Raw genomic sequence first — 23,385 nt, forward strand, 5'->3', positions numbered from 1 at the left:
ACACTACACCCCGCTGTCCCGTACCGCACCACACTACACCCCGCTGTCCCGTACGGCACCACACTACACCCCGCTGTCCCGTACCGCACCACACTACACCCCGCTGTCCCGTACGGCACCACACTACACCCGGCTGTCCCGTACCGCACCAGACTACACCCCGCTGCCGTACCGCACCAGACTACACCCTGCTGTCCTGTACGGCACCATTCTACAGCATGCTGTGCTATACCACCGCGTACCACACTACACTCTGTTACACTGGTGTAGCTCACTACGTCACGCCATACCACATGACACTGCGCCATTCTGTACTATCTTACACTCTACGACACTGTACGAAATATATCACACTACACTATAGTGTAATATGAACATAACACAAAAGCCATTTATCTTGTCATCATGGCTGACTTGAGGTTTTCTCTCTCGTTTCTTGGCCTGCCTCTTATTGGTCGCTCTGCTGTAAAGAGTCTGTTTTCTTTTATTCATTAGGTCTTGCTTTTCTGTAGAATGTAATCGTGGAAAAGATGAGAAACCACAGCCGTCGGGGAGGAGGGAAGCTGGAAGGAAATCCACAGCAGACCCATCCAGGAGTCTGTGTGCTCGCCTTGGCGAGATAGCCCATATGCTTACACAGACCGTGTATTGACTGCTTATGGTTGACGTGACTTGGCTGCTTGCCTGGGCTTCTTCACCGTCCTCTGCCCTTCCTCCTTTGGCTAGCAATGGCGAGACGGCTTCAGTGTCCCTTCTAGGCTGTGCAGGCGAGTGTGGGGGAGGTGGGGAGAGCGAGCGCTCTTCCCTCTTGCTCCTCTCCTTATGGTTGTGGTGGAAGGTCTGTGAGGGCACGGGCACCAGCTGGCACTGTTGCAGGCTCTTGAGGATGATGCTGGGGCCCCACGATGACGGGACATTCCCTGACGCAGCACGGGGTTCTGAGGCTCTCACTGTCTCCTGAGATTTTACTTCCCATGGACACTTGGCACCGTGCTCTCCGTGCCAGAGAAGCATGGGCCTCCGTGTGGTCTGACCCCAGGTACCACATCTACAACGTGAACGCGGAGAACCCTGGCTTCCAGGAGCCCCGTGCTGCCTTCTACACAGCCCAGATCATCAGCGGCCTGGAGCACCTGCATCAGAGGGCCATTGTCTACCGAGACCTCAAGCCTGAGAACGTACTTCTAGATGATGACGGTGCGGTGGCCTCCCCTCTCAGGTTCCCCTTGCCCCGTCTTCCCCCCACCCCATTTCTCCTCCTCCCAGCCTCCCCTCCCAACCTCCCCTTACCAGGCTCTCCTCCGTGGCCCGAGGGAACATCAGTAAGAAGATAGGCTGGTTACTCTTTCTGCCCTTTATGGGAGTCTCAGCAGAAGGTAACAGATATCTAGGTTTCCTTTATGTCCCTTAGACACCCTCCCTTTGTGTCACTAAGTCATGCAAATGGGGGGCATTCTTGAAACAGTTTTGGGTGGATTGAGCCCCCAGTCATAGCTGCAGGTGCTGCTGGGGTCCCTCCGTCTCTCTGCAGTCTGGCTGTGGGGGCAGAGGCCTCAGGGCCCCGCCGTGGGTGTGTGCGGTGCATACGTGCTCGTGAGCACATGCGTGCCCTTGTGTGCGAGTGTGCGTGTGTACAGAGCCTGCCCTTGGCTCCTGCAGGCTCAGGGAACACCAGGTGCCTTTGTTCTGTGGGGCCGCGTGTGACCTCAGCCCATGTTTGCTTTCAGGCAATATCCGAATTTCTGACCTTGGGCTGGCTGTGGAGCTGAAGGACGGGCAGACCAAGACCAAGGGCTATGCGGGGACCCCAGGTTAGCACCTGCGATCCGTAGGGGCCCCTATCCCTGAAAGCAGATAGAACCACTGGCTGTGGCCCGTGGGTGTGCCCGGCCGCCGGCACCTGCTGCAGGGGCAATCCCTCCCCCTGTTGGTTCTGGCGTGCTGCGCCCTGCGATGGGAGCTCCTGGACATTAGCAGAGTGTGTTTGTCTGGAGTGCTCAGCCCTGCTGCTCGGAGCCCCGAGGGTCTGCAGCAGATCACCAGCTGTGCCCTCAATGGTATAACACCCCCCACAAGGCGGGCAGACTGAGAGCCACGAGGGTACCCATCCCCCACTGCCGCGTGGCCAGGGCCTTCGCCGTCCAAGGGAGTGCAGGGTGGGGTGTGAGGCAGGTGGGGTTGGCCCTGCAGGGGAGGGGACTGCCCGTGTCCGGTAAGTGTGCGTGTATGTGTGCGTGCGTGCACACGTGTGTCTGTGTTTGCATGTGTGCACGTGCACAACGCATTCTGCTGACCCCCCGCCTCCACTCAGCCCAGGCGGGGAGGGAAGCAGGGCCCACAGACAACAGAGGGGCCCCTCCAGAGTCCGGCAGGTGCAGCAGGCAGCCCAGACCGCAGGGGGAGCTCCGTGCTGCGGTGCCATCCCTTGTCCGCGGGCACCTGGGGGTCAGTCTCCCTGCCCCTGTGTTCTGAAAGGTCCAGGGATTCTCAGCAAATCCTTTCTTGGATTGATTTGACTTTGAGGAGAAACTGCTGCCCCTGGGATTTGGGGGCACTTGGACCTTGTTTTGTGTCCTCGGACCCTCCTCTCCTGTGCTCTGGGCTCCTTTTGGGTTTGTCCCTGATGCCACGGCAGCTCTGTCCTCTTCTGTGGCTTCATTTCAGGGAGGTCCTTCCTACCTTGAGTTTTCCAGATCCTTGGCCAGAATCTGTGAAGTTCCAGCTCTGAGTGAGACCACGTGAGTGGAAACACTCCTGTTTTAGGGTGATCAGATCATTAAGAGAAAACCCCAGAGAAACAGGCTGCGTTTCAAGCGGTCCGACTGCGGGTGTGAGGGCCCTGCCGGCCGCCAGAGGGCCCCCCAGGCTGCCTTTCTCTGAGCAGGGGACGCATATTCAAGGATTTGGGGTCAGGTGCAGGGTGTGACCTCCAAAGAGGCGGGGCAGATGGCGAGGTTAGGTGTCAGTTGGGGTGCAGCGTCCTGTGTCCCTCTCCCTGACCTCTGCACCCTGCCTGCTGGAGCCCCTGGAGCCGAGCCTCTGGACACAGTCAGCGAGCCGTGACCGGGGCCAGAGGAGCTGTGAGTGCGCCCTCTGAACCCACAGGGCTTCCAGCCCGGAGACAGGCCTGGGTCATCATGAGGAGGAATTAATAACGAGACTGAGGAGTGCTCACTCACTGGCTCACTCACTCACCTGCTCGTCCAGGTGACAGGTGTTTACCGGTGCTCACTATGTCCCAGGTGCCACGTAGGTCCTCCGGGATACAAACGCGGTGTCACTCGGTGTGAGTTGGGGAGCAGACGAGAGGTGCCACGGGGTGTTTGCTGCAGAAATCGATCCCCTCCCTGCGGCCTGTTTGCCTTTGTCCCAGCCCCTGTTTTAATCGAGAAGTGGTCTTCTAGACATGTCTCACAGCAGCTGAACTTTCTGAACAATAGAGCAGTTCCTGGGAAGCGGGGCCTACAGGGGTGCAGGGGCGGCAGGGCCGGGAGGGCCTATGGAATTTCACACCAGCAACCTCTATGGGAGAAGGGAGTCTGGTCCCACTGGCTCGCCCACTGCTGTTGAGCACATCCCCTCGAGGAGACTGGCTGTGAGCATGGTGCATTGAGGGCTGGGAGGGGCCAAAAATCAACAGACACATTAGCGTTGCTTCCCTCGGAATGTCTGAGGCCGTCAGGCACAGAGGCCACCTGTGCTCATAACACCTACCCCTGGTCCCAGGGGAGTGGACCGTGGGCCCCAGAGACTGGCCCATCCACCCTGCCCACATGCCGGCTGGTTCCCGAACAGTGGCGGTTAGGGAGTGGAGGCCCAGAACGTGCTTTCAGGGATGCGGGGCTCCGCACGTGGCCCAATGCCCTGAATGGGGCACAGGCCTGGCAGCGGTGGGCGTCTGCGTTGTTCTTTGGGGTGTGTTGGCTTAAATGGGTCCCTCTGTGCCCTTTCAGGAAGGAGCCGGTGGTGCCTGACCACACGCGCCCATGACGCCACGGGTCACACTTGTGCTTGAGTGGCAAGCAAGGACCGCCACTCTGTCTGCCGTGGCATGCCACAGGGGAGATGGGGCTTCACAGCTTATGTGAGGGCAGTGGTGCTTAACCAGGGGCGGTTTTGCCCGAAGGAGACGCTCAGCAATGTCTGGAGACATTTTTGGTTGCGACACCTGGGGGGCTCCAACTATCGGAGTGGGCAGGGACGCTGCTCCCCACTGTGTGGGGCACAGGGCAGCCCCGCCACAGAAGGGACAGGGTGAGGAGCCTGCGGTCGCACACGTGGGGCCGTCGTGCTCACCACCACGCCCTGTGTCTGAGTCCATGCGCGGTTTTTGCCCTGCAGGTTTCATGGCCCCCGAGCTCTTGCGGGGCGAGGAGTACGACTTTTCTGTGGACTACTTTGCCCTGGGGGTCACACTGTATGAGATGATCGCAGCCAGAGGACCCTTCCGTGCCCGAGGAGAGAAGGTAGGAGGCCACGCAGCATGTGTCCTGCAGCCGCCCCGTGACCACTGTCGGGGGGGGGGCGGGGACTGTTCAGACCTTGAGCACGACTTTTCTCATTGTAAACCCTTCCTGGGCAGGAGAGGGGCCAGGTGACCTCATCTCATGGAGCTCCCCACACTAAGATGTGTTTCAGGATTAGCCGTGCCTGGGCTTCCCCAAGCCCACCCCCACGAGCAGCCCTCAGCACCCCCAGGCCGAGGCAGTCCAGGGAGGACAGGGGCACAGGCTCCCCACTTCGTGCTTCCACTATAGACCCGCGAGCTCTCCATCTGGCACAGCAACCATTCGGAATGGGGGGCAGTGGGCATCGCATCGCACACCCTTCTCCTGCCCCGTCTGCCCCAGGGTCTGCGGGGTGCTCTGGCTACGGCCCCCAGAACCACAAATACAGGCTCACGTCGAGACCTCTCGGGTCCAGCTCAGACCACCGTAACTAATAAAGCAGGTTCCATGGTAAAGCGAGTCAAACGAACTTCTTGGTTCCCTGTTACGTTTACAGCATGCTGTGGTCTCCCGAGCGAGCAGTGGCGTATGTCTAAAAAATCGTCCACGTTCCTTAATTAACAAATACTTTACAGCTAACTGTCCTCAGGGTTGAATTTCAGCGAGTTGTGATCACTGATCGCAGATTGCCGTAACAAATATGGTAGTAATGAATAAGTTTGAAATGTTGCGAGAATCGCCAAAATGTGCAGAGACACGAAGTGAGCACACGCTGTGGAAAATGGCACAGACTTGCTCGAGGCAGCGTTGCCGCAAACCTTCCATTTGTAAAAACGCAGCTTTCTCTGCAGCACAGGGAAGAGGTGTGCCCAGAGATGGGATCTGGGGGCCTCGTCACTTGTTTAGATCGGACGGAGCAAAGCCAGCCTCTTCTCGCCCGTCAGGTGCGGGCGGCTCCGAGGCGTGGTGGCCACGGTCGGCCGGGCCCCAGGAACTAGGGCCAAGGAGGCATCGCGGGGCCGTGCAAACAGTAGTCTTTAGACGTGCCCGGAGGTTCACGCCCTGCACTTTCTTCCGTCGGGCCTCCTGGGGTGTCCGTCCGCAGGCCCACTCCAGGCCTGGGACTGTTATGGGAACAAGCCACGCCCCCGGTCTTCCCAGAGTGGAGAGTCTCACGCGGCTCACACGCAGCTGCTCCGTGTCTCTGCACGTCCGCCCTGAACTCTACCGACCCGTGTTCTCTCCTGACTTGCAACCGCTCAGAAGAACAAGACGAGGCAACGTGGTGTGGGGTCCGTGCGTGGGGGCCTGTCCTCCGGCTGCAGCTCAGAGTGCTCACTGACCCCATGGCCCTGACCAGAACCCAACTTTCTGTGTGTAAATGAGGCTGATGGGCTCAGGCAAAAAGTGCACGGCGGCCCACCTTGGCTGCTCGTCTCACGGCCCGCGGGAGGGCGAGTGTCAGACGCAGAGAGGAACTGTGGGTGAGCCCTTGCTGTGCAGTTTTCGGAAAGGCGAATCTAACATGTGGTGAGAACGCACGGCCAGCGTTTGCCCGAGCCGGGGTGGGGACGGGCTGCGAGGGGCACTGGGCGCCTCTGGGGTCCTGGTGGGGCTCCTCGCTGACCGTCCGTGCCCTTCACGCCCATCACTGGGAATGGGGGTCTGTGGTGTGTTGATCATACTCCGTAAAGCGGACTCAGAAGCAGGCCCCACAGGCTGGCCCGTTCTCCCCAGTCGGGAGACCTGTGCCGGCTCTGTCTGTAAAGCTGGCTCTTCCTTACAGTTCTCAGTGTCTCCGGGGGGTGAGGGATGGTTCCATAAATGCGCCCAGGCACCAACCAGAGCTCCCCGAGCACCGCACCCCAACCTGGACCACCACGGTTAGGGGTTTGCTCCTCTGAGGAGCTCCTGAGTCCTTTACACGCTCACGCGCGGGGGGGGGGCACACTCAGGGCCGCTTCTCACCTCCACCCGGCGTCACCTGTGCCTGGCGTCGTCCCTGGAGGCGTCCTGGCTGTCCCGGCGGAGCTGGGCAGAGCTCTGTGGCTCGGCAGGCTTCACGTGACGTGGTGTGTCCCGCTGTGCAGGTGGAGAACAAGGAGCTGAAGCAGCGGGTTCTCTCCGAGGCCGTCAAGTACCCCGACAAGTTCAGCCAGGCCAGCAAGGACTTCTGCGAGGCGCTGCTGGAGAAGGACCCCGAGAAGCGCCTGGGGTTCCGAGACGGGACGTGTGATGGGCTCCGCGCCAACCCCCTCTTTAAGGACATTAACTGGAGACAGCTCGAGGCTGGTACGACCGCGTGTCTTTGGACCTGGGGGGCTTTGGGAGGGAGGGTCTGTCGGGAGGTCCTTGCTTGCCTGGCCCCGCCCGTTGGCATCTCCGGAGCTCCGGGGCGAGGCCAGTAGAGCTCGCCCCCAGCCAGCCTCCTGCCCCCGGGTGACCCCCGTCTGCACCTCCTATCACCCCACGCCCCAGGCCTGGGTGTTAACACATAGGTTTCCTGGGTTGGTGGAGGCTGGAGGGGCCGTGCTGCTCACCTTTGAACTAAGGACCCAAAGCTGCTGCTGTGGATTTTGACGCCCGTACTTTTAAGGAGCCCCTGACCCGAGACAGTGCAGGGTTCCTCAAGCTGTCTGCTCAGGAGAAACTCGTTCGTTCAGCCAGTGTGTGTTGTCAGGTGTTGCGTGCGGGACGCTGCACACAGGTACACGCGTGTGGACGCGGCCTGACCCCCAGAGCCTACAGGGGGCTGTGTGAACTCAGGACTCCCCGCAGGGGCCCGAGAAGAGAAGTTACTTTTGCAGGGAAGGAGCTCTGCTGGGGAAGCTGGGGGCCGGGAGAGGCCGGGGCCAGGGTGGGTCCCAGGGCCACTGCACGGGTCTGGCAGGGTGCTCAGCCCAAGGGCCACGCAGAAGGGAAGGCCAGTGGGGCCAATGGGGGTCACGCGGCCGGCATTCTGTATCTGGCGACTAGGGCACCACAGCTCCTGAGCAGGCTGGGAGAGAAGCCAGCTTTGGAAAGAAGACAGGGGGCTCAGTCCTGAGGTGTGCTGGGTTGGGGACGTCCCACCCGCAGACGCGAAGCCCCTGGGCAGCCTGGTGTGAGGACGCGGGACAGAGCACACCATCCTTCACGATGGGCGCCCAGGGAAGCACATCCAGACTCGTCGCTAAGGCCCTCGCGTCTCGCTCAACGGGCCGTGGGACACCGGAGACCTGTCTTGAGCCACCGGGGCACCCGGGGCAGGGCGGCCCTGCTCACTGAGCACATAGCTGTTCCCTTCCATTTACGGTATTTTACATCCCATGCTCTCTCTCTCCCCACAGGGATGCTGACGCCCCCCTTTGTCCCAGACTCCAGGACAGTCTATGCCAAGAACATCCAGGACGTGGGCGCCTTCTCCACGGTCAAGGGCGTGGCCTTCGACAAAGCCGACGCAGAGTTCTTCCAGGAGTTTGCGACCGGCAACTGCCCCATTCCCTGGCAGGAGGAGATGATCGAGACGGGCGTGTTTGCGGAGCTGAACGTGTGGCGCTCTGATGGGCAGATGCCCGACGACATGAAGGGGGTCGCCGTGGAGGAGGCAGCCCCGGCGTCCAAGTCAGGGATGTGTGTCGTCTCCTAAGTGTGCAGAAGGGAGCTCTGAAGCCTGCGGGGGCGAGAACGCCTCTGTGAGCCTCCGGGCGCCCGCTGCGCTGTCAGGAGAAAGGCAAGGAGTGGACAGATGTGCAGCTGGGTCAGGAGCCCAGCCTGTAAATAGTCTACTTCCTTTGCCCCATCTCACTCAGAAGACACAACAGCGGCTCCCAGATGGAATAGAACGCAATGTGTAACTCCAGGACCCCTGTGGACATCCTGCAGCCGCGGTGTCAGCCGCCGGGGCAAAGGGCTGCTCATACAAGACGGCGCTCAGGGCGTGTTTCCTGGCACCTTCACTGCAACTCCCCAGAGCCCTGCCCTCGGTGGGAGGCCTTCTCCTGGTTGGCCCATGGGCTCCTGGGCACCAGCAGAGAGGCCTGAGTTGTGCCCAGCTTCTGGCCCCCGGGGCCGCTCACCACCTGTGTGTTGGTGATGCCGGCATCTGCCAGGTGCTGAACGCTGCAGACTCCAAGGGGTCGCCTTGCCCAGGTTGGGGCCCAGGTGTTGCGGAGGAGGGGAGGGCGTGGGGCTGGGGGGGGTGAGAGCGACTGCAGCAGCCCCCCCCCCCCCCGGCCTCTTTGTGTCCTGAGAACATCGCCAGCTGATGGCCCCTGTGCCCAAAGCTGCCCACCCCCGGGCGGACAGGTGTGCAGGAATCTTCTCTCTCCGATCCGAGCGCCTGCTGACCACCACTCTCTGCCTCCCGGCAAAGCCCTTTCTCAAGCTCCTCCCCTGGGCAAGCTGGGGGCAGGCGGGCTGATGGCCAGGGACAGGCCGTCTCCGAATCCCCACAGGCAACAGCACCTGCGGGTGGGGTTCGAACCCGAATGAGCTCAGACGTGCCCCCTCTGGCCTCAGACCCATGGCAGCATCGTCAGCGGCTCCCATGTTTCCAGCTTTCACCTCAAGTTTCCCCAAATGCTTTATGCTTTCGAGCAGGAAGAACGCGGTTTCTGTGGCAGCGACCTCCAGACGACGTTCACGCCCAAGTTGGGATTTGGTGGCATTGGCCTGGGAATCCCATACTACACGGCGGGCTCCGCTGGGCCGACCCCGGGGAGGAGCTGTGGTTAGGGCCTGCGGAGTACTTTCCAGAAGGGTCTCTTCCTCTCCTGGGGAGGCACTTCTGAGTCCCTGCAACTCACACACTGTGTTACGTGCTGGTCCAGGCAGAGAGCTACGTGATGTGGCTATGAGACGCCTGATTGCGTGTGGGGAACACGTGGGAAGGCTCCCCCCACGGGTGTCAGAAGGTGCCCTGGCATTTCACTATCTGGGGGAGCTGACGTTGGGACCTGTGAGGGAGAGCAAAAGATGGGGTCCTACCTAGTCTTAGCACCTGTGCCAGGCTCACTGCGTCCTTTCCCAGCTGCCTCAGGAGAGCCAACCCCAAGTGTGGGGCCCCATCCTCAGACTGTCAGCGCCGCGTGTGCGGGGGCCGTTGCCTGCAGACGTCCCCATGCGGTCTGCTCCCCCCACCCTCGGGGAACAGGGGTCTGTGGCCCACAGCTTTGGAGGGTCACTGCTCGGGACCCGCCTCCTGCTTGGTGCAGGGCTGGGCAGGCGACGCCGCGTCCTCAGCCCTCGCGTGTGGCACACGCTTGTTCGGGGTGCAGAGGCCGGCAGGTGGTGGAGGAAATCACGCGTGTTCTTCAGAAGACGTTAGGCACATGAACCCCCGAAAGCACCCTTGGACCAGGAAGAGCCTTGTCTCCTGGGTGTGCACGCGGCCCACCAGAGGCAAAGTCTTCTCTGATGGGCCTGGAGAGGCGTCCAGTGCTTTCTGGCATGTGAGCTGCCCCTGGCATGTCCCCGAGGGCAGCCCAGGACCAGGGACAAGCCACTGTGCCCTCCCTAAACCAGGACGGTGCACACCCACTAGGTAATGGCCAAACGTGTCATGCTACTACATTTTGGTGCAAGAAAGACCTGTTTCTGGTTTTTCTAAACCCATTTAATCTGTTCTAGGTACCCACGGCCCTGAACAAAGAGTGAGTTCAGAGGCTGTGTGGGTGGAGGCCTGGCCCGGGCCCCGCAGCCTGGACCTGGAGGCCCCCCGTGTGCACCGGCGTCCGGCAGGGGCCCTGTCTTCCTGGACCGCCAGGTAAGACACGGGACACCGGCTGCATTTGAATTTCACGTGGACAGCAAGTACTGTTTCTAGAGTGTGTCCACATAGCGTGGGCCTGCACTCACATTCCCAGCGCTCAGCATTGTTTGCTGGACCTGCCACGCCTTTGCAGACGACAGATGTCACGCGTCCGTAAGTAGGTAGCTGACCCACTGCACTAGCAGGTCTGGTGGATGTAACCGCGACTTCGGCCGTCTCTCTGTCTGTCCGGAAGGGGTCTTTGCCCCCGCGCCCCTACCCCTGCTCCTGTCTAGAGGCGACCCCTGCACACACTTGAACCATGGGCTCAAGGCGCTAATGTGAGACACCCCGTGTGTGCGGACGCTGCAGCTCCTGCAGGATGCTCCCACCTTCCCCCGAGCGCTCCTGGGGTCCGGTGGGGGGAGGCCGGTGCCTGGGGGTTTCTTCACGGTCTCAGGGGACCTCTGCTATGGGTGGTCTTCCAGGCACAGCCCCCGATCTGGCACAGTCCCAGGGGTCTGGCGGTCCCACACGTAGGGCAGTCGTCCCCTCGGCTGTAGCTTGGGTCTAGGGGACACGCCACCCGTCCTGGACGCTCAGCCTCGGGTGGCCATCAGGGCCTGTGGGTCACCTTCAGGCTTGTCTCTGGCTTGGGGGCTGCCCACACTAGGCCTGCAGAGAAGCCTTCATCGCTGCCCCTACTGTCCAGCTGCCAACGGCCTTCAGAAACTGGCCTCGACACCCCACAGGGTGGCTGGCCTCAGCTGCTTGGGCGTCTACGGCCCTGACCGCAGCCTGGCAAGAATCACCTTTGTGGGCGGGGGGTGTCCAGACATGCACCGTGGTGGGGACGGTACCCACGGTGTTTCTCCCTGGGGGAGGCTGAGCAGCAGAGGGACCCTGGAGATACTGGGATCAGAAGGACACAGTGTGGCTTTTTGTATGTAAGAAACAAAAAATGCAGTTTCTATTCAACCAGAAAAGGCAAAAATAAAAGGTAAAACAGAGGATGGATTCTGGATTATGATGTGAATTGTAGTTATATCCTTTCTTTCAAAGTCACACACATGTCTATGCACATGCATGCACACATGGCTGTGTAGATATGCATGTGTGCACACATGTATATACACGCACACACACGCAATGCACTTAGAGACACACACGTGCATATACACTCGCGGACACGCACACACATGCGTATACACTCGCACACGCAGAAACGCAGACACATGCGTATACACTCGCAGACACGCACACACATGCGTATAAACTCGCACACATGCAGACACGCACATGCGTATACACTCGCACACACACAGACACGCACATGCGTATACACTCGCAGACATGCACACACATGCGTATACACTCGCACACACGCAGACACGCACACACATGCATATACACTCGCACACACACATACGTATACACTTGCACACATGCAGACACGCACATGCGTATACACTCGCACACACGCAGACACGCACATGCGTATACACTCGCACACAGACAGGCACACATGCGTATACACTCACACACACATGCGTATACACTCGCACACACGCAGACACGCACACACATGCGTATACACTCGCACACACGCAAACACACACATGCGTATACACTCGCACACACGCAGACACGCACATGCGTATACACTTGCACACACGCAGACATGCACATGCGTATACACTTGCACACGCAGACACGCACATGCGTATACACTCGCGCACACACACACGCATATACACTCGCACACACACAGACACACACATGCGTATACACTTGCACACACGCAGACACGCACATGCGTATACACTCGCACACACGCACGCACATGCGTATACACTCACACACACACAGACACACACATGCATATACACTCGCACACACACACATATGTATACACTTGCACACACGCAGACACGCACATGCGTATACACTGGCACACACGCACGCACATGCGTATACACTCGCACACGCAGACACGCACGTGCGTATACACTTGCACACGCAGACACGCACATGCTTATACACTCGCACACACGCACGCACATGCGTATACACTCGCACACACGCACACACATGCGTATACACTCGCACACACGCAAATACAAACATGCACACACACGATCTGCGTCTCTTCTCATCTCTTCATGACTATCAGATTTTAAAAACTGCTTGCAGTGCCCTTCTTTGTCAGACCTTGAAATCCAAGGTACCTGGATTTGCTCACCTCCACCTGGGCCTCTACCACGGTGACTTGTGTGTTCACAGGTGTTCCTTTCCTTTCCACACAGCTGTCTGAGACACTGCTGAAGTGAGTGGCATTGTGGCCGCTTGGACAGAGGTGGACTAGAGGCCGTGTGGGCGGTGCTGGTGCACTCAGTGGCTGACAGAGGCCAGGGCAGGATGCGCTGCTGTGCGTGGCAGGGAAGTGCAGGTGCTGGGCATTGTATCAGATACTACAGGGATGCATGGGGGCTGTCTTTTTCCTGTCTGTGCTCTGCTGTCCACCTGTTGCGTGGCCCTCACATACCCGCTGTGCCCACGTCTGTGCCAGGTGCTGAGACGCCCATCCACCTGGGCGAGCAGATACGTCCTCCATGGCCGTGGATGACCCAGCACCCATTGTAAATTAGCCTAGAGCTTTTTTCTGCTCATCCCCATGCAGGGCCCTAGGAGCCTGGGATGCACAGGGCCTCAGATCAGTGGGGAGGACGGGGGGTCGGTGGAGCTCTTGTGGGGGCTCTTGGCAGTAGGTCTGGCTGTCCTTACTCCTGTGGGTCCCACTGGCAACAGTGTCCTTGATGGTCACTCTTCCCAAGCCCTTGCAGGGCAGCCCAGAGTGGGACTACTGTCACCCAGAGGCCAGGACCATAAGCCACCTTCCCATTTCAGGGCAGCATGAAGCCAGCTCTGGTGCCGGGCATGGTGGTCCTCCCCCCGCCCCACCTGTGAGGGCAGCTGAACCCCACGCAGCACACAGGACACACCTAGGAAGGCTGAGGGTGGAAAGGAGGAGGCAGCCGGCTGGCCCTGGACTGAGGAGGACACCTTCTGCCTCCTGGGACCCGCACCAGGCACTGGGGGGGCTGCCACAGGCTCAGAGGGAAGAACCCCGGGAGGAGTGGCTCTCCAGGTGGGCCGCAAGGGAACCAGTCCAGTGAGGCAGGGCCCATCAACAGCAAGGGACGCCCACAGCCCGGCCCCAGCACACCAGCAAGGCAGAGTGGGTCCTGGGCCACCCTCCCTCAGATGTGCCAAGGCTCTGTGTCCCCCACACAGGGCAGTGTCCTGTGGAAATGAGTCCCTCCCCATCCCTTCTCCCTGCATCCCCCTGGTGTGGACAGAGGTGAGGGAAGCAGTGAGCTGGTGCTCCTCCCGTGGGCCCTGTGTTGGGGGACAGCTGCTCAGATAGGTTCCTGCAGGGAGACCCAGTGTCGCTAACATGGCCCTGCAGGCCCCGGGCGCAGTGGACAGTCACCTGCACACCAGATTCAGGAAGGACGTCTGGAGCTGGCACCACGTGGTGTGGACGCTAGGACGACCTGGCAGGGCTTGAAGTGCACGGCCAAGAGTGCTCTCGGGACAGCTGGGGTGCCATTTGACGCCTGCTCAGAATGTCTCGTCGACACCTGTGCTGGGCTTCCTACGCTGCGCTCACGGGCAGCGGGTGTGCTCTCGTCTACGGTCTTCCTAGATAAGCCTCCTCGATTACGAGCACTCAGCCCATGAGCCCAGCCTCCCGGGCTCCCTCCTCACCCTCAGGGTGGGCGCCCATGCAGGCGAGCTTGCCTGGAAGAGACGGAGGGACCACGGGCCAGGCCAGCGGACAACAGCACGGTTTGCAAGGCAGACCTCAATTTGAAAACATGGAATTACACATAAATATGAGTCGGGCTTGCAGGCACTACCCACACCGCACAAAATGAAGACAAGAGGCTGGCTCTGAGTTTGTGAAACCAAACCTCAGTGCCCCAGTTATAGTGGAAAAAAGGTGTTTCCAAGGGCAGCCTTCTTCCTCCAGGATCAGCGGGTAAGAGCATAAATGGTGTCAGGGGCCAGGGCGTGACACACGGTGTAATGAGAGTCGGCGTGTGGGGCACGGTGGCCTGCGTTCGGGCCTGGCCTGGGCCCGTCCTGCCGGTCCCTTGGTGCAGCCTCGAGTCCGGGGAAGCCTGGGGGCCGCCGTCTTTCCCCGCGGGCCACGACTGAGTACTGAGTGTGTGCGTGGGCCGGCGTCCAGGCTGCACAGACGTGCACTTTGGGGGTTGTTTGGCTGAAACAGGAGACACCGGGCGAGCCTGTAGTTGCCGAATCCAAAGTGGGAAAGGTGCTCCTGCTCCGGGGAGTCGTGGGTGGGCTCCAAGCTTCTGGGGGTGGGCAGTGTGTGAGCACAAGGACCTTGGAATCGGAGACGTCGGGCACGCAGCTGAGCCTTCCTGCTTGGGCTCGTTAGAGAGATCGTGGTTACAAGCCCTTCTGGCAAGACCTGGACAGTGTTTTTCATCTAAAAAATTCATGTCTCTGAGCACGTCTCCTGTCCTGTCCCACCTCACCCGTGAGGACAGACAGGCAGGCACTGCCACCGGCCATCTCTCCAGTTCCCCGTCTACATTATTTATTCCCTGAGCTTCATTTCAAGGTCATTTGGTTACAGGAGGGAATCGTGTTTTGCCGTCTGCTCTCCACTCCCTGGAGCTCGAGAGCCAGGCTGTGTGCACACGCGTGCGCCTTGCCCAGGGACGCACGCCTGCCGCCCGTGCAGGGACTAGGAGACCCGTGGCTCTGGAACAAACCCGAGGAAACAGACGATGTCTGTGGAAGACTCAGGTGGATCCTGGCTAATTTTTATGTTTCTTCTAATCCTGTTCTTTTTAGAGCTGGAAGCGCCCACATCCTCATACTCCCACTCACCGACGCCCGCGGGCCCCCTGCTGTCCTCCCTGCTCTCCGGCCCCTGATGGTCCCCCCAGCCTGCCGACCCCTATCTGCTTAAATAAACTGGTTTTCCTGCCAGTCAGACCGAGGTGACAGGTGTCCAGCAAGTTCTGCTGTGGAAGATGGGCCCCGACAGTGAGGTGCAGTGAGGGGAGGAACTATGTGACCAGCATGCACCCCGACCCGGCAGGAAGCCGCTGCTAAGTGCCGTTTGGAAGTCAGGTGTCTGCAGCCTTCCCTCAACATGCGTTTATCGAGTGCCTCCCTCGAGATGGGCGCTACTCTGAGCAAACGCTTGTCCCACGTGGACGTATTTCCCGGTAGAACCAGCGTGTACTAGGGTCACCTTGCCCCCCACTGCTTCGCACCTGCTTTTGCCCAAAAGAATCAAAGCTTTTGGTTCTTGGAGCCCTCGGAAGGCTGTTCCCTGGCTTCTGCCCCTGGCTGCCCGGCCAGGCTCCACGGCTGCAATGCGGGGCCTCCCGTGGGCATTTCCTCCTCGGGCGGCCCGGTCATGTGTTTTTAACTCACCTGACCATAAGTCGAGATACTCAATTCTGAATTCTTTTTCTACTCACTCCTTTGATCAGGATCAGTGCCATCAGGGAGGGGGCCTGTGGTAGGAGGGACGGACAGAAATCCCCACGTCTTTTCCATCTTGGTTTCTCCAGAGCCTGACCCAGAAAATGGAGAGGCAGTAAGAGAGGTGGGCCAGTCCCCCCAGCAGGACAGGCATAGCCCCACTGCGAGCGCCCACCCTCCCACCGGGCAGGGAGGAGGTGGGTCTCAGGGACAGTCTCGAGGGCTGGTGGCCAGACACGCCCCAGCCACCCAGTCTCCCATCTGCGCGTGTGTGCGCGCTGGCGCCCCCAGGACCAGGGCTCCTGCTGAGAAGTTAAGAGATGGAGGGGAGGTGTCATGCGGTCCAGAATTGGGGCGCCTCCCGCCCTCCATAATGACCTCACTCTGTGCCTCCGAAGCTCTCCCGGCCCGGCTCAGTCCTCAGGCCTCACACACACCCCGCCCCCTCCCAGCATCACGTGTGCCCCGGGGACCACCAGCCTCCTGTCTGTCCTGGAGCTCAGTGTCCCAGGCCTGGGGAGGCCCAGGTGTCCCTCGGCTGGGCTTGTCCGCGGGCCCTCTGTTAGTGCTGCAGCCTGGCAATTGCTCCGACCGCTTTTCGGGGTGACACCACACTTTATTCCTGCTTCTTGTGGGTAGCTGCAGTGCTCTGATCGCACTCGACAGCACGGCTCCCCTCCTGTCTTGTGCACAGAGGGGCTTCAAGAAATTCATTGTGTGCATGAAAGATTGAACTTAATGTCTGCAGTCAGGTCAACACGTGCTCCCGTGTGGAAGATGAAATTGGGCTGAACTGCTGTAGACTTTGTGTCTGCCTTTGAGCGGATACTTGACTTTGGAAAAATTATTCAAATTCTCGGGGCCTGTTTCTTCATCTGTGAAATGATATTGTGGAGATTAAATAAGGCCGCGGGTGAAAAGCAATGACCAGGGAGGCGTGTGGCTGACACTCAGTGGGTTAGCCGCCCCCCAGCTCACCCGCCCGGCTGAAGGGACGTGCGCGAGGGCCACGGTGGCTCCAGGCGCGGTGCTTGGGGGCGGGGGGGCTCCGTTGTTTCTGGGGGCACGCTGGGACCCGTGTTCCGTAGGGGAGGTTGGGGTGGGAAGGCTGAGGGCATGTCGCCCGGAGCAGGACGTGGGCAGCTGCTATCACGGTGTTTTCATGCATGATCTGTTTTCCCTCACAACAGTGATCTTATTCAATTAGGTGCTCTAGAAAACACTGCAGATGTCATAATTGTTGACATAACAATTTACCAAACTGTGGTCAACTGGTGAGCTTTGCTAAGCTTGTTTACAAAGGAAGGGAAGTGCCAAACCCTGTTAACGCTCTTCCTTTGCGGCCCCGGAGCGCCCAGGAGACTGGTCATTGGGGTCAGGAAACCCGCATCACGCTTCCCTGACCGTGGGCCGATCCATCTGATGTGTCCAAACTGGAGTCCGCGACTGGGGCTGCCGCCCTGGAGGGGCTCCCCCCTCTCCAGCCCCCGCGTCGACTTGGTCCAACACCAGGCTCGTGCTTCCCGCCGCCATACCTAACACACGTGGTCTGTTCTCGCTGAGGGTCTAACGTCCGCACGCGACAGTCTGTGCCGCGTGGGATCTTGTTCCAACTCAGTGGCAACAGCCACAACGTTAGCAGCTTTGAGCCCTCAAAGTCTGACTTACTAGCCATGGAGGTTCCCGGTCTTTTTTTTGTTGTTGTTAAGATTTTATTCATTTATTTGACACAGCGAGAGAGAAAGCGCAAGCAGGGGGGAGCAGCAGAGGCAGAGGGAGCAGCAGGCCCCCGCTGAGCAGGCGAGCATCCTGTGGGACTCGATCCCAGGACCCCGAGATCATGACCTGAGCGGAAGGCAGACGCTTCACCGACTGGGCCCCCCAGGTGTCCTGTGCGGTTCCCCGTCTTCATCCGAGTCCCGCCATTCACACATTAGCAGCTCAGTGTCAGGCTTTAGTCCCCAGCGAGAAAGACACTGAAGTGACAGGAACCCTATGCACCCCCCACGGACACCCGCAGATCCTGCGTGCCCCCAGATCCTGCGTGCCCCCCCACACTCCCCGCGGACACCCCCAGATCCTACATGCCCCCATGCACCCCCCACGGACACCCCCAGATCCTGCATGCCCCCACGCACCCCCCGATGGGGACCCCCCTTCCTTCCTTCAGGCTTTGTCTTGCTGTGGTGTTCCTGCCGGTGAAGATGATCTGTCCCCAGCCAAATCCACGCGTCTGGGACTGAGGCGGCCTAACCCTGGGGCGGTCCAGTGCCTTTTCCCGTTGCGTGGTTTGTCCTCTGGTGACTTTCCAGACTGTGTGTCGTCTCCAGGATGCGTTCACAGCGTCTCTCCCGTCTCTCCTGTAAACGTGCTGTTAACTGCAAACGTGTCTGCTCACTCATGGCCGGACTCTTCCTGCACTCTGTTCAGCGGCTTGCCCCCTTACACTCCTGTCCTCGTCACCCCAGCTGCTCTTGGTGTCCCTGTCCTCGCCTCCCCAGCGGGTCTTCTGCGGACCGCGCGCTCAGAGCCCCGCTGGGTGTGAGCGTGTGTCTACGTTATCTTCTTAATGTCGATACTGATTTGTCCAGTCCCTCCGATTATCTTCACACCGGAAGGGGACAGATTTCCTCTTAATTGTCTTAGTAAGAGCTAAATTAAATTACATTTAAAAAATCCCCAATCCCAGACTGTTGCTCTCTGCAGAGGTCGGCTTGCTACAGGCCCGTGGCAGGTGGAGGCGGGTAAATCCACGGTCAGTTGGCTCCATCGGCACAAGAGGTGATGCACGGGTCACCCTGGGTGGGGAGGGGGTCTAAGGGATGAATTCCAAGCAGGTCCCTCCCTGCACTGACACACGCAGGCTTTGGGAGAATTCTGGATCTGCTCTTGGTCACACAGTTAGCCTCCTGGGACCTCGGTTTCCCCATCTGTGAAAGGGGATCAGCACGGGGATTGCCTGAGGCTGCCATGATGTGAGTGCTGCTGCCCCCTCAGCGGGCCCAGGGTTCCTCCGTCACCCTCGCTGGCTCCCCAGGCCCGGTCAGCTTCCTCGGGCACGGGCGTCCGAATGACGGCCTGCCTCGCAGCCCTCACCTTCTCAGGGAGACCCACTTGGTGACTCACTCCCACACCGCTTCCTCCCTGTTTGGTCTGTGCGTTCCCTTTTCCCAAAGCAGCACCAGGCGCCCCGCCCCACGTCGCTTGGAACACTTTCGCACACCGACGTGGGGTGCACGCCTGTCCCGATGTGAGCGTTCAGCTGTGCCCAGTGCTCGGCTGTACGTGGCAGCAAGGGGCTGTCACAGCCACGGCCCCGTAGAGTGGCGGCCTTCGCCACGATCCCTGTACCCCACGGATTCTGAGTCCAGCATCTAGGTCCAGCCAGGTCCCAGGAATTAAAACACAGCGCTCGATGACGGGAGCGGACAGCCTGGGTTTGGACAGCGGCTCTTGGGTCTGTCCTTCAGGAGGGCGGGCTGGCTCTAGCGGGTGGCAGCAGTGAGCGCAGGGGCCTCACCACTGACCATTCACCAGCCCCGAGGGGGCAGAAAGGCCCAGCCAGCACTGATTCTGATGACAGCCGCCCAAGCATCAGGGAGGCTGGGTGTTGTTCCTGCCGGCTGCGGGTTCGGGTGCTCTGCTGCCAGGTGCCTGCTCAGACAATTTAAAACCCGCACTAATGGTCTTCCCAAGACCCTCTCTTTGCCACCATGCAAGGCAACAGGGAGCTGTGTGCAGCCTCCCCGCACCCCACCTCTCTGCAGCCTGTGGCTGAGGGCGCCTACCGGAAATCCNGGGGCTCGGGGCGGGCCACAGAGAAGGGGCGGGGCTAGCGGCTCGGGACCCGGATCCCGGGGGATCCACCGCCAGACCTGCTAGAGGGCAGCTGGCGCACAGGGAGAGCCGGCCGGCCCCCCCTCCCCGGGATGCAGCCGCCAGTGCCCGGGCCCCTGGCCCTGCTGGACACAACAGGTGAGCCGGGCGCCAGCATCCTGGCAGTGTCCAGGGACGGCCGTGGGCTGCAGTCCTGGGCCAGGGTCACGGGCAGGGTCTGCAGCTCCCCCCTGCAGCCCTACGGCTGCACCTTTGGGACCCTTTGTCCTGACACGGGTGGTCTCCCTGCACGCCTCTCTGACTCCGTGTCTCCCCGTCTGTTACCACAGACACCGCCCTCGCCTCCCCTGCCTTAGCTCGGACATTTCTAGACCTTGTTTCAATGGACGGTGGCTTCTTCCCATAGTTTGGACGCAGCTCTGTTCCAACCCCCCACATCCTTCTGCCCCACAAGTTCCCCGGGACCCCGGGTTCTTTGGCCAGAGCAGATGCAGCCTCCTCGTGGGCCAGAATGACGAGGTGTGTTTTCCTGAAGGGGCTCAGGGAAGACTTTGAAAAAAACAGAGAGGCGAGCTTCCCAGTGTGAGCCCTCCACCGCTGGGAGGGGGACCACTGCGTCTCCTGCACTCCCTGCCGGGGGAGCCCACCAAACGTGCATGTGTGGCCTCTTGGCGGCCTGCAGCATCTTTGGAAAGTCTCCGATTAAAAACCAGATGAGTTAATGTTGTTTGATTTTTAAATGACGATCAGAGAATCTGGCTTCTTCTTTGAAAGAAACTGACGCACACCTCCCCCTCTCTAAAGCACGGTGCTCTGCACACCCGTGTTTCCGTCCTCCAGAAACGGATCACTTACCATGAGAATGAGGTCTGTTACTAACTGGCTGTTATCATATTATTATACTGCGATGGCCGGTGGTTTAGAAAGCGCTTTGTTTTTCCTTCTGATGAGGAATTATATACCAGGAGTTGGTCTTATTTAAAAGTATAAACATTAGTGTAGCTGGGCGGCCTGATGGGTACTTTCTACTTTACGTTTCTGCATCAGCACCTTGCATGTGTCACCTGTAAAATCAGGACACAGGAAGCGATTGGCTGAGTCGCACAGTGCTGCCTCGGTTTCTTTCCCCGGGGGCCGTCACTTTGCCTCTGGGACCGGGTGTCCCCACGTGATGAAATGAGCACATTCTTCTCTCTGGGAGGCCAAGGCCTTGCTGGCAGGGAGGCCGTCGCTGGGATGCTTCCAAGCTGCACCACCATCTCGGGGATGGGATCTTCTCCGTCCGGATGTGGCCAGGCTTCTCCAGGAGCTGCGGCAGGGAGAGGGCTGGGGCTGGGGCAGGGGCGCAGGGGTAAGGGGTCGATGCCGCTGATGGCCTTCAGCGTTGCCCCTCAAACTCCTCTCGCAGTGGGAGGAAAGCCAGTTAAGAGCACCTGCTACCCACCCACCCACGATGGATAGATTCACTACGCTTGCTGTGCTCAGAACTCACACATGTTCTCCGGGGGACCCTTACAGCAGTTAAGAGCCTGGTAATGCAGCCGGCTTCACTGCCTCCACCGTCCAGATTGGGAAACTGAGGTCTGTGCATCCAGGCAGCACCAGGAAATCTGCCCGTCGATCTGAGCCAAGTGTGGGGTCCAGAGGCAAACTGGGCAGACAGGCCTGCTCTACGGTCCTCCTCTCCAGGTGGCTGGAGAGCACACGGCCAGTCCAGGCAGCCGCCTGTATCGTATAAACCCAACAGTAGAGTTTTAGTTAACACTCAGGACACATCATTTGTAACAACACACATGCTAACGGTCCTGCGTATGGATAGGAGGATGGGGGGACGGTCCAGAGGGCTCTGGGAGCCTTCCTCCAGGGCAGGACCCTTTTGTGTACAAAACCTGATCTGAAAACGCATGTCTTAGGGAAATCATAGAGATGTTCTTCCTTCCTTCCTTGGGTTTCTTTCTTGTTCCCTTATTTTTATGCCATGTCCTGTGTTTATGAACAGTATTTAAGGTCAGGAGTCTTCTCCTTGTTACCTGTGTTGGGCTTAGAGTCAAGATCCCGCAGGGGGCCAGCGCCGTGCTTCCCAGATCCGTGCGTAGGCGCTGCCGCTGTCCTTCTGGGCCTCCGGTTAACCTTGGGACCCGTCACGGAAATGCTGACAGACCGGCGGCCTCTCCTTGAGCCGGAGCCTCAGAGGGAAGGCCAGACCGGGAGAAGGTGACGGACTGGGACACGGGAAGATTTACGTGACCCCAAAGGAGACGTGCTTAGTTTTTTGCTCTGTGACCAGCGTGTGGGAGCGTTGCTGAGGGATCTGATGAGGGCGTTCTGCCAGGCAGGTGCCCTGAGGGGCCGAGAGACAGGCCCACGGGAGGCTGTGCTCCAGAGGACATGGACGCCGAGGCATCTGGCTGACGGTTTGGGGCATAAGATGTGCGATGCAGTAAATAAGGAAAAGTAGCAACAAAGTCTTTGAGGAGGAGCGCGTTTGTCTGAGCTCGCGGGGCGACTTATTTCTGAGTGTGTGAGGATCCCCATCGCGGGTGCTGTAACTTGACCTGCCGTTGAGCTTTGCGGACAGGACCGCGGACCTGTAAATTCAGGCACAAACGTCCGGACCTCGAAAACCAGTGCGTGCAGCAACTGAGCCTGGAGGTGGCCGTGTCGTGCGTGGCTGCCTCGCCCGCCAAACACACGTGGCGCTGACTGAAGAGCTTCGGTGCAGGATGAAGACCCCGTTTTTCTTTCATCCCGAGTTTGTTTTGGAGTCACAGGATCAAGATGGTTAAGCTTCCAAAAAAGCAAATCCCAACAGCCTGGTTGGACTCAGCGTGGACTCTTGCCGTGACCTCAGCAGTGTAGCTGCTGCTCTGAGGTGGGGGTGGATGTCTCTGTGCGAACAGTCCTGCAATGAGCCCTCCCTGCCTTCCCCGAGCCACAGCACAGGGAAGGAAGTCACATGAATGAGAAACCCAGAAGTCAAGACTTGAGGGAGGAGAGACAATGGGAAGGTCTCCTTTCTGGTTGCTTTCCTGAGTTCTGTGACACCTAAACTTGGGTTTGCCCACAAACACTGGGACATGCAAAGCAGCGGCTGTTGTCCAGAGACTTTATTCTGCTGCTTAAGTTTGGAGGTAGACAACCCAGGCCTGTCTTTCTGCTCTGCCATTCTGCAAAAGTGGTTTCCACTCGCAAGGTTCCCTCATGGCCCAAAATGGCTGCTGGGATTCCACCTTTATGATCACATTCCAGGCAGCAGAAAGGATGACAGGGAGAAAGGCAGAGGGACAGGCTCCTCTAAGAGATTTCCTGCAGGGCCTACTGAACATTCTTTGCTTCAATGGATGATAAATGGTCTGGCGTGACCTCTGCTGTGGGTTGCCAGGATGAAGCCTTCGGAGGACGCACAGACCAGGGTGGGCACTGGTTTTGGGGGTGAGCCCCGGTGGCACCGATGTCTCAGGCAAGAGGGCTGGAGCAGGGAAAACACAGATCCTCACCTGCCCTCATGGGGCTCATCATGGGGGGTCCGATATCAGGTGGGGGGTCCCCTCTGCAGGGGAGCAGGTGGCCAGGGGCTCCTGCTTCTCATTGTGGGGACATGGAGGTGCGGGCAAGGCTGTGCAGGTGCACACAAGTGTCCTTCAGGAAGGACATGGAGGCACCAGTGGAAACCTTTCAGGTGGCTGGTGGGCGAGGAGGGAGACCCTGATTTCCTGCCCCGAGAAAGAAGGGTCCTTGCACGTGAGTGGTCTGGGGTCTTCCAGGGGATGCTTCGGTCACCTGAGGAGGGAGTGGCTGGGGTGGGAAGTGCATCTGCTGGGACCCCGCTCTGAACCC

At 59.6% G+C, this 23,385-nt stretch overlaps 2 protein-coding genes across 4 annotated transcripts in view; both read left to right on the forward strand.

The window, feature by feature from the left end:
• GRK1 (G protein-coupled receptor kinase 1) overlaps positions 1-11,310 on the forward strand; it is a 15,950-nt gene extending 4,640 nt beyond the window's left edge. Inside the window, exons 3-7 of the mRNA XM_034665534.1 lie at positions 1,040-1,197; positions 1,728-1,811; positions 4,342-4,466; positions 6,539-6,740; positions 7,778-11,310. Of these exons, the coding sequence (XP_034521425.1) occupies positions 1,040-1,197; positions 1,728-1,811; positions 4,342-4,466; positions 6,539-6,740; positions 7,778-8,076 (868 nt within the window). The 3' untranslated portion in view covers positions 8,077-11,310. The remainder of the gene's footprint in view (positions 1-1,039; positions 1,198-1,727; positions 1,812-4,341; positions 4,467-6,538; positions 6,741-7,777) is intronic.
• An 8,253-nt stretch (positions 11,311-19,563) lies between these two features.
• The window catches only part of TMEM255B (transmembrane protein 255B), a 61,251-nt gene continuing 57,429 nt past the window's right edge, over positions 19,564-23,385 (forward strand). For 2 of the 3 annotated variants that reach the window (XM_034665535.1, XM_034665536.1), the window contains exon 1: positions 19,693-23,289. In XM_034665535.1, the coding sequence (XP_034521426.1) occupies positions 22,932-23,289 (358 nt within the window). In that variant the 5' untranslated portion in view covers positions 19,693-22,931. The other variant, XM_034665537.1, reaches the window with a different exon arrangement.

Source organism: Ailuropoda melanoleuca, chromosome 7 (genome assembly GCF_002007445.2).
Source record: "Ailuropoda melanoleuca isolate Jingjing chromosome 7, ASM200744v2, whole genome shotgun sequence".
In the NCBI taxonomy this organism is placed as follows: domain Eukaryota; kingdom Metazoa; phylum Chordata; class Mammalia; order Carnivora; family Ursidae; genus Ailuropoda; species Ailuropoda melanoleuca.